The 10969-nt window shown below is 49.2% G+C and overlaps 1 protein-coding gene across 1 annotated transcript; it reads left to right on the top strand.

Annotated features, from left to right (window-relative positions):
* Positions 1 to 2904: 2904 nt before the first annotated feature.
* On the top strand, positions 2905 to 10650 carry AVPI1 (arginine vasopressin induced 1). The gene is made up of 3 exons (XM_016219996.2): positions 2905 to 3352; positions 8708 to 9004; positions 9968 to 10650. The coding sequence occupies exons 2-3, from the start codon at positions 8718 to 8720 to the stop codon at positions 10125 to 10127; spliced, it is 447 nt and encodes a 148-aa protein (XP_016075482.1). The 5' UTR covers positions 2905 to 3352; positions 8708 to 8717; the 3' UTR covers positions 10128 to 10650.
* Positions 10651 to 10969: the final 319 nt, after the last annotated feature.

Here is a 10969-nt window from a genome sequence, read left to right as displayed (position 1 = left end):
CTGTAACTCTCCAGCTACTTGAACAACTCCTGCAGGATAGAGGAATGAGTGGAAAGCTGACTTGGTGTCTTTAGCAAGGTGTATATTAAGTGTTATGCCTCTAGCATCTCACTTCATCCTCACAGCAACACTAAGGGTACTATAGAAGAGAAAATAGAGAGGCAGAGAGTTTAAGTCATTTGCTTAAGGGTGAACAGCTAGACCCCTTCCCTAGACTTTACTCTCTTAAAAACCAGCACCTTGCTTAGCTATATTGGAGCTTGGGGCAAAAGGAAAAATGTGAGCCACTATATGTACTTACTGAAACATCTTTCATATTTTGAACCAAAGAGAAAAAGAGCATAAAAGCTCTAAAATAAAAGGCATGACCACATACATATAAAGCGTTGTGTTGCCCAATATGTTCCCACAGTATTGTCAACCCTCATAAAGCCAATTGGCGAGGGACTCAATGGTGACCCACCGGGGAACTGTGGGCTGATTAGAAATGACTGTTCCCATTGCAAAATGATGCAGGGTCATTAAACAAACAACAGCCTGTCTTTATTTTAAATGTTGATATTTTGTTCACCATGGATGCTTTGCATTAATTTTGATTTTTAAAAATATTACATTAAAATATTGATCTTGATTATTGAGTTTTTTGGTGCCTCTTTAAATATTGTGCCCAAGGAGTGTTTCTCATTCACCTCACCTTTACTTGTTTCCTGATAAAGCCAAGTCTTGGCTTGAATTACTATAGGGCTCTATCCCCATAGCTGACCTTCTCTAAACAGGGCCCTATTAGGGGGTGAGTCCCAGATCCCCCCCTCCTTGCATGGCCCATACACCTGTGGAAGTGCCCCCATCTTCTCTTCAGAAATATTGAATCATAAAGCTGCAACAATAGAAATGGTTCCATTGTGTGGTAAGTACATGGTCACATGCCTGTAAAAATGTTTGGAGACACCGGATATTCTTCTCCCAGCCTTAGTCACATCTGACCCAGAAGCGACAAGGTCCCAGTTCCTATGTTGATAGGCTCACCTGAGCTCATGGTGTCAGAATTCCTAGGCTTTTCAAGCACTGATATGCCAAGAGTTTGGCCTTCCTGTTGCTTAGAGTGGGGTAAAAGGAGTCCTTGGTTCAGAAGCCCAGCCTCCCAGTTTACGAGTCTGCACAGTCCCCTCCTTAGCCAAGCAGTTGGCTGGTAGGCTTTACAGCACTACTTTCTAATGGAGAATAACATTGCTGATTTCTTTGTGTTTTTTTGTTTTTTTCCTTTCAGTATTTCCCCAGGGCTTCAGGAAAAGCAAAGAAAAACCACAGTTCAAACCTTTTTTAACTACAGGAAAGATTTGCTGATGTTTTTGTAAAGGACAGAAAGAGGAAGTGAGGACTGAGGGAGAAAAGCGCCCAAACATCCCTTCCACCTTGCAAAAAGCGATCCATGAATCCTGGTGTGCTGGCTCTTACTCTTCCCCCTGTGGAACTTTTACAGAAGAGAAATCAAACGACTACAAAGGTCAGCTCTGCCGTGAAAAAGAAGTCGGGAAGACCTAGGTGCCTATTCCCAGGCAGCCTTCCTGACCGCTTCTGAGCCGGTGCACAAACAACCCCTCAGCTTCCCAGGAAGTAAACAAGCGTTTAGCAAGAGCCCTCCTGATGGATACCTCGCAGCCTCTCCTGCCTCCTCCAGTCCAAGTTCCGAGCTCTAACCAAAGCGACTTCTAGAAACACAAATTTGTCACGAGGATGAAACGAGCTAATATTTGTAAAGTGCTGACTGGCATTCCCTACACATGCTAACTGCCATTGAATGTCTATGAAATAAATACATATAATGCTGTTCCCCTCAGAGGATCTTCAGAAGAAGAAATGGAAACTTCTTCACAGCCTGCCTCTGCTTCCTCACCTCTCTCCCTTGCTAGCCCTGCTCCAGGCCTCACTGCAAGTCTTCCTTAGTCAAGCTACCTGCTGGCCTTAGCACATGCAATTCTCTCTTCCTTAAACACTCTTCCCAGCCCCGCTCTTCATGGGACCAACTTCATACCTCCGCTTAAATGTTACCTCTGCCTTGCAGCACCTCCCAGAGAGCTTAGGTTCCTCCCTTTTACCCTCTTACAGCCATAATGTTTATCACAATTGTAATCACAATGAAATGTTTTAGGCTTTTTAATATCTGCCTCCCTTATTAGGCTGTAAATTCCCCCAGAAGGGCTTATAGATGTCTCCAGTTCACTGCCTGTCAGGAAACACGGACAGGGTGGATCCCTGGTGGACCGTGGTCCAATGAATAAACCCTTTTTAATGCTGCCTCATTTAGGTAACTGGCCCAACTTTGCACCCTGATCCAAGGAAGTAACAAGACATTCTGGCTTTGAAGGCCACGGTCTGACCACCGCACTGACTGTCCCTTCCTGTCCCTCGAAGCTGAAGCCAGAACATAAGTGCTCTGGGAAGTGAGGACAGGTCTGGGAGCTGCAGGTCTATTTGCTGCTGACCGCACGCAGCCAGGAACCCGCGCCAGGCGCACAGGCCGCGGGCCCTGGGGAGGGGGCAACCGTCACGTGTCCGCAGCAGGACGACTCACTGCCGCACCCCGGGGCAGGAATGCGGCCCCGCCTGGGTCCCGCGGCAGCAAGACCGCGTTCTCCTGGGGACTGACGTCAATGAGGGCCGGGCGCCGCCCCGCGAGACCCGAGGAAGGCGCGGGGCCAAGGGAAGGGACGCGGGCGGACACGCCCCTCGCCGCTGCGGCGCCGCTGATTGGACCCGGGGATCTTCGCACTTGGGTTTCGAGGCCGGCGGAGGGAAGGGGGAGGGGCCAGACCACGCCCCTCGCCTCTCTGTGGCCGCTGATTGGCCCCCCGAGTCTCCGCGTTCGATTTTGGAAGGCTCGCTGCGGAGCTCACCCCGAGGCGCGGCCGAGGATTGGCTGCTGCGGAGCCGGGAGCGCTTTCTCCGGGGATCCGCGGTCGTGACCGCGGCGGCCGGCCTCGGGCAGTCAGGTACGTAGGTCTGCAGCCGGCTCGTGCTGCGCGGCGAGCGGGCGGGGTGCGAGCCGTCAGAGCCCGGGTGCCGCCGGGACCCGAACCCCCAGACCCACCTAAGGCCCGTTGCTGTGTGAAGCGCCACGTCTGAGCCCCAGGGACCGACCTGCGCTGGGGTTGTCGCCGTGGGATCTCGGCCAGGATACCCCCTCCCAAGCTCTGGTCCTGTCGGTGAACGCCGCGTGGTCCTCGCGAGCACCTCCGGGGCAGAAGCCCAGAGCTGCGCCCGCCCTTTCGAAAGGCCGGGCAGGGGTAGGGGTGGGCGTACCTTAGCTCGCCCCGTCCCCCTCTGAGGTCTGTCGGCGCTGCCCTTCAGCTCGGTAAGTAATCGCTGTAATTCCTCGCGGGGCCATGGCGTGCGGGTGCCACGGAGGTTGGCTGGGGAGACCTGACTTTCGATCCCTGCGCCTTCCAAAACCTGCAGAAGCAGATAGCAGGCTCCGAGAGGTTTCAGAGTCTCCTGGGTCCTTCCTCTGAGACCTCAGCACCCATCTGGCGGGAACGAAAATAATTGGTTGAGAGCGTGGGCGCTGGGGTCAGACTTGGGTTCATATCCTACCTTATCACCTACTGCCTGTGTGACTTTGGGCAAGTTACTTAACCTTCCTGAGCTTAGCTTTATCATCTGTAAAATGGGTGTAGCGATAGTACCTCCTCATAGAGGTGTCGTGAGGATTAGAGAGATTATCCTTCTGAAAGTGCTATTTTGCACTTGACTTGGAGCAAGGTGCCTCAATGGCAGCGATGATTTAAAAGTCCGAAGATGGCTCCATCTTCCTTTACCCTCTTCTCCCAACAGCGAAGGCCCCCTTTGAGGGAGTTTTGTGATAATGGTGATGAGGAAAATGGGTGGTTAAAAAGCCCTTTCCTTTATACCAATTCATTCATAAAGTAAGGTGCTGGGATGGATACTTTTAGCATACTTTACCTCCCTTATCCCCTTAAGGGTTATTTATTCTCACCATTTTGACAGTGAGCAAAGTGAGGCAGGGGAAAACTGAGGCATGCCAAGGTCATCCAGTTATCAGTGGCACAGACAGAATTCAGGGTTCTTGAACTCTTGAAATGAGTTATTCCTAGATCTAGTAGGAGTTTTTTCCAGGTCATATCTGAGAATTGGTCTGGGGGAAGGGCACAGTTCCTTTCTCCACCTTCTGGGACACAGATTTGGAGGACAAAATATGTCCAGTTCTCTCAGGCATGCCTGGCTGAGGCTAGGCCCTTCGGGGTGGGGAGCCCACACAGCCATTTGGACTGGGCCTCCCACTTGAGGAGCCACAGATTTTGGCTGCTGTCCAGTGTCATGTCTGTCCAGGGAAGCAGGCCAGGGCCACAAGTGTTGATTTGGGCCTTGGGCCAGAGCCTCCAGTTCTTTTTCTAAGAGACCCTTGGCCTCCCATTACAGATTATTACCACCAACAGGGTTATTTATCTGAAGGGGATGAGCCAAGTGAGGAGCCAGCTGCTGCCTAGTTCGCACGTGTGTTTTTCCTCTCATGATTACTTACATGTCCCTGAGACATGGTGAGCACAGATAGGTGTCTAAACTGAGCTTCATACATTATGACGAATGCTCACTTGTGCACCATATTTATAAATTGCAAATCACTGCATGGTGAGTCACTTTTTAAATATATTTCATTGTTAGAGCTCTATAGTTCCTTTATTGCCTGTTTCAAAACAAATTGAACTTTGCCACTTTCAACATTTGGTATTTACTTGGGGGTTCATTTTTAACCTAGAGTGTGTCAAATTGAAGTATTTTGCAATTAGTCTTTACTCATTTGCTCACAGACCCATGCTTATCTTTTTTATGTAGCTCTGAAATGAAAAATTCATTTGTAATCTTTTAATAGCCTTGTGGTTTCATTTTCCAGCTTAAAAAGTACCATTGTTCAAGTATGTGTGGACTTTCCTGGATTCAGGGCTTGTCCAGGAAGTGAGGTGGGAAGTAACTATTGAACACTTTGAATGAGACAGGAAAAATTTCTTCTGATAACAAAAGTGTTTTGATTCTATTTTCCCCAAGTTTACAATCTAATCCTGATATCCACCGATTTTTATTTTCATCCTCACTCTGCTGTCTGAATCTCAGGGTGGGAGGCAGAGCCAAGAGTGAGGGTCCTCAAATCTGGAGGTACTACTCCCTGCTTGGAGGTTCAACACAGGGTATGGTGAGGCTGGAGGCTCAGACTCTCCCAGATGGTTTCTCATTGGTGCATTTGTAACTCACTGTAACTGGGCAGCTGGAGGTAGGGCCTTGCAGGGCCTTGCAGCCCTGACAGAGGCGGCTGGGACTATCTGGGAAGTCAAGCTCCAAGCCATTTCCTCCCTGAGTCAGCTGTTGCTATTTGATCCTGTTCCCATTCTCTCAAGGAGGAGACCCTGAGATTTCCTGAGTTTGAGAAAGGGGACATCACCCCTTCTCCTACCCCCAGGCCCCTGTAGGAGTATGCCCCAGGCTTGGTCATAGCCAGCCTAGCTCATTAGAGTGCTTTAGAGCAATGAGTTCTCTGTCTTCTACCAGACCCTAACCCCACAGCCCACAGCTGCAAAACAGTGTCTGGCCTCCAGGGAAGATTGAGAAGGGGAGCTACTGGCTGGGGAGTCTTCTGACACCTAATTAGCCAGACCTGTCCACACATGTTGCTCCTAGGCCCTGGCAGGCAAGCAAACCATCTCTTCTCCGTTCAGACCTAGCCTTATCATGGAATCATTGACTCTCAACACTGGCACAGGCCTTCAGATGCCATCAGCATCAACCTGCTCTTCTCACAGATGTAGGAGGGAAACAGGCCCACAGAAGCATGTGAATCTCTGAGGCCTCTCAGCCACTGAGTGATAGAACTGGGGCTCAAACCCAGTTCTCTGACTCATAAAACAGTGCTCTGTGCCCTGGGTTGGGTTGTAGTTCCAGATTCTTTTGTGGAAGCTGAAGATCTTCCTCCTTAGAGTGCCGTGAGTTCAAAGTTGGGGCAACCTGTCACCCAAGGAACAGCCCTGACATTAGTGGAAAGATTAAAATAAATTCCACACCTCACCCCTCCCTGCCTCCAGTGTGGGATATTCAGTGTTCTTTCCTGCTACTGGTAGGGTTTCCCCTTTGTGAATTAGCACTCCTCACAGAAATGATGGGAAGAAATGTGCTTTGAGCTGCATGGCTGTGAAGACAACTCAGTTGTTTAAAAGCCTGGGCTGCAGTCAGGCTAGGTTCTGGCCTTGGCTGAGTCCCTGTTTTATATCTGTGTCTCAGCTTCCCTTTGCTCCTCTGGGAATTGGGGTGAGGATAACAGTGCCTGGTTCCTAGAATTGTTTTAAGGATGAAATGATATTATGCATATTGCCTGATACAGAATAAATTCTCCATAGTTAGCTTTGATTTCTCTTTGTCAGCCTCAAAGTGTTAACTTGGTGACTGATTTCTTTATCAACCTGAAAGTGTTACTTGGTGACTGTTGTTTTCTGGTCACAGTATATTTATATCACCCAGCTCTGGGAGTTTATTTACCACACATGTTAGGTTTTAACTGGATTTCCATAATAGTGCCTAAGGAGAGGCAGATTTTAAAATTCCCATTTTCCAGATAAAAAGTACAATTTTTATGAATTTATCTGAAAGTCTTCAGGTTTATTTTAGTTATTACATCTTTTGAAAAAAGACAGTGGGTTCTTAGGATAGAAGGCCTAGAAACTGGGACAGTGGGGTGTAAAAATGACTGGAATCAGGGGGTTGGCTATTGAGGTGAGGAGGAGGTAAGGCCAGAGTGAGGGAGGGACAGCCGTTACCTGGGAAATCTGAAGGGGATGGAGAGATGGTTCGAATACTCTGGAGAACAAAAGGCAGGTGAGAATAAGGGTTATTTTTGCAAGTGGGCTGAGGATAGGAAACTAGCAATGCTTTATGATTTTTTTTTTAAATGAGCATGTAGATTTTAACTTTTATCTACCACCTTTTGAAGCTGGTTGCTGGTTGACAGCTATCTCTGTAGCTAGCTGTGAAACAAGGTCTGGCTTAGCAACCAGGCCTTCCCCATTAGGCCCAGGGCTGCATTGGGCAGGGGGAGCAAGGCAGGCCCTCAGCTGGCTCCGGCTAGACTGCTTGGAGGAAAGAAGGGTCCACATCATACCTCTGACCCAAGTACAAAAGTCAAGGAAGCCAAAAAGAGGGGCATTCGCATTTATGTAGCTCTTATTGGGTACCTGGTACCATACTAGACTCATTTAATCCTTACACCAATCCTGAGAAGTGGCTTTGGCTTCATTTGACAGTTAAGCAAACAGGCTCAGAGAGGTCGACTAACTTGCCTAAGGTCACAGCTAGGCAAGTGGCAGCTGGGATTCAAACCCAGTTCTGCATAATGCCAAAGTCCTTGGTCTTCCTTGTCTCCTTGTTTTCCAATCCCGTGGCTTTTTCAAGCTGTACCACAGACAAGGATAAGGTGGGTGAGCCTCTTGTGCCTTTATTATTCAACATGAACCATCTAGAACTGAGAGAGATGATTTAATTTTCATTTCCTAGATATGGTGGGGGGGACATGGACACGAGCCTAACTTTTATTGAATTGGCTTATAAATTTCAGCCTCTGCCAGTAGAGTTCTCTGTCCCTGTAGCCTCTTCTCCTGCCCCTTTCTCTCAGGGGTCATTTGGACTAATTAGATCTGATTGGTCTATTTCATACTATTTGCTAAATTATACAGGGTAGAGCAAAAGTAGGTTTACAGTTGTGAGTATGAGAAAGTTTATTCTTGTATTGTTATTTCTTAATTATTGTACTATCTTCCATACAAACAACTGTAAACCTACCTTTGCCTCACCTGTATGGACTTGGATCATCCCCAGGGTCTTGAGGACAGGAGGTGGGATGACTCTTGTCAATTTTATGGATGGAAAAGCAGAATAGTAGAACATTGAGCACTGTTCTTAATGCTTTGGGTCTTCACTCAGTCCTCACAGCAACCCTGAGAAGTAGGTACTAGTTAGTACAGCTGAGCATGGAGATCACCAGCCAGTAAGTGGTGGAGGCAGCCAGAAGTAGGATTCCAACCCAGGCAGCCCAGCTCCACAACCCCTCTCTTACTTCTGTGCTGTAGAGCCTGGATCTCAGCATCAGAAATCTGGATTCTGTTTCCTCATCAGTGAAGTGAGGAGGGTGAAAGTACCTGCCTCATAGGGCTGCTGTGCTCACAATTTCCATGGTGTCAGGTGAATGTGGCTCTTACAGGGGGCAGTGTCTGACACATGTTAAGTGCTCACCACATTTCAGCTGCTGCTGCTACTATTAGGACATGGGTATCCTGGGGTCTGCCCAGACTTTAGAGCCATACAGACCTGGTTCTCCTGGCTCTGCACTTGCACAGAGCTTTGTGACTGTGGGAACGTCATGTGACCTCTGAGTCTCACTCCTTCATCTGTAAAATGGGGATAAACAATTCTTACCTCACAGGTTTCTGTACTCTAAACGTGTCAGACACATAAGCGCTCTATAGTAAAGTTTGGCTGTCATTATTAACATTATTTGCCCAAGGTGCCCTGGGAAATCAGAGTGGTTTTAAGTCAAGACTTACTTCACCTTGGCTCCCGAAGAACAAAAAAACAGAGTCCTTGTGTTAGTCAGGAACCCCGTGTTTGGGAAGGGCCTGCTGAGCTGATGTCCCTTCACGCTTTCTTTCCTCAGAACACCCAGGATGGGCACCCCGGCCTCTGTGGTGAGCGAGCCGCTCCCTTGGCAGGCCCCAACTGAGACCCGGGGCCGCAAACAGGCCTCGGCCAACATCTTCCAGGATGCCGAGCTGCTGCAGATCCAGAGTCTGTTTCAGCGCAGCGGGGACCAGCTGGCCGAGGAACGGGCACAGATCATCTGGGAGTGTGCAGGGGACCACCGTGTGGCGGAGGCCTTGAGGAGGCTGCGCAGAAAGAGGCCCCCAAGGCAGAAAGCCTTGGGTCACTCGCTACACCACTGTAGCCGGCTCAGGTAGGGTTCCTAGGACTGGAGGGCTGAGGGAGAGAGAGCACTAATGATGCCCAGTCCACCATTTCATGGCTGTGGGACCTGTAGCTACTGATCTGGCCTCACTGTAAAGTGCCTACCACATGGCTGACACCTAAAGGTTGCTGTTTCTATTGGAGTCCTATATGGGCCCTGTGAACTCCTATGGGAAGGGGTACCAGAGTCCTATCAATGCCAACTCATTTCACAGTGATTCTTAACCAGCTAGGAGGGACTAGTGTTTGGGGGGAAAAAAAATCCTATTTACCTATTATAGAACAGGTAACATTCAAAAGTCAGCCTGATGAAAATCTTGGCTGTGGAATTAGAGAATATAGCATAGGAAAGTACGGTATGTAGAGGCATCAAAGTTTAACAATTGTTGAGAAACTTTACCCTAACTTTCCCTGGTCATGCACCTCTTTGCTCAGGTCACTGCCAGCCCAGGAATGGGGAGCTGCCAGTCTTTCCACCCCCTTTCTCCCCCTAAGATCACGCTGAACCACATGGCCTAAACCAACCGCTTCAGGCACACTCTGGGCTCGATTCCTCCATTGCCTTCTCTAGGGCCCACAATCAGAAATTAGAACATTAGGTCCATTTCAACTCCAATTGATTAGTAATCCCTACTTAACACACCTTAGTAAGGATACTTGGTTCCTCCAGTCTCATGTGACTGATTAATGCTGTCTGCCATGAGTACAGGATGAGGAAGTTGGAGAAATATTGAGTGTTACACACCCTGATCTAGTCCAACTCCCTTTATAGAAATCTGAAAGCTTTGCCTCATCTTGTACCTCTCAGGGGGCAGAGACGAGACTAGGACCATTGGTCTCAGACGAGACCATTTTGCCCCAGTGTTTTAATAATCCGCATGACCAAAATCTCTTTAGTCTCCATTCTGTCCTTCCTATTGATGTTGGCCTATTCCACACTTGTTCCCTGCAGAATCCCAGAGCCCCGCGATCCACTGGCCGACCCACAGAGCAGTGCCACAGAGATGGCTTCCAGCGATCAGTATCTGAACACTAGGAGGACAAGTGCCAGGATCCGCCGGAACTGGAGGAAGTCAGGCCCCACAAGCTACCTCCATCAGATCAGACACTGATCCAGGAAAGGGGCTGGGAATGGCAGTATCTTCCCCAGGAATCATAGGAACTTTTGCCAAAGGGCCCAGGAAAATGAAGGAGGAAGAGAGACTTGAGGCAGACAGCCCCATACGCTGCTGCTGGCCTGCTCAATTCAGAACAGGACTGGAGGTGTCCACTGAGCTCTGCATTGTGTGGGATCCATCCCTCACCGGGAGAAACAGCGACCATTCTTGCCTTGGCCCTTCCCCCATCTAACACTATACTTGGGCTGCATGACATTCCCCTGGGAGTCAAGTGATGGGCACTCAGACTAAGCATCTCACCACTCCTGCTACTAACCCTCCTGCTATCATGACCCACAGTCCAGCAGCCTGTCCTACACCCCTGCCCGTCAGGCCACACAAGGAAACTGTGGTTTAAATGGCAAAATAAACACATTTGCATCAAGAACTGTGTGAGTCTGTCACAGAAGGGGAGGATCCCCAAATGGATACTCTGGAGCTGGGGGTGAGGGGTTGGGCTCATTGCAGGATGGCTGTGAGTTCCCAGGAAGAAATAGGACTGGCCTCACTGCCATCCTGTAAGCCCCTGTGCAGAAGCCTCCTCTTCCAGAGGCTGTCAGATGGGGAGATGGAAGCATCTCTGCAGGCAGTCCTAAACCACAGGAGAGGAGAGGGTTCTTGGCCCTGGCCAGCTCTGCAGAGTGGGCCATGAGCCTGTAGTCACAGCAATGGGTGCCAGCTCCTAAGCTGGCTTCTTCACCCCCATGGGCCAGCCATCCTGAGGTGGGTCAACAGCTGAACCAATCATTCTTGAGCCTCCTGCATTATCCCAGGTTCCCACAGCCTGAAAACCCTTG

The sequence above is a fragment of the Miniopterus natalensis genome, chromosome 14 (genome assembly GCF_054644295.1).
Source record: "Miniopterus natalensis isolate mMinNat1 chromosome 14, mMinNat1.hap1, whole genome shotgun sequence".
Lineage (NCBI taxonomy): Eukaryota > Metazoa > Chordata > Mammalia > Chiroptera > Miniopteridae > Miniopterus > Miniopterus natalensis.
Note: the sequence above shows the minus strand (reverse complement) of the source record. Positions and strands in the feature narration are given on the sequence as shown.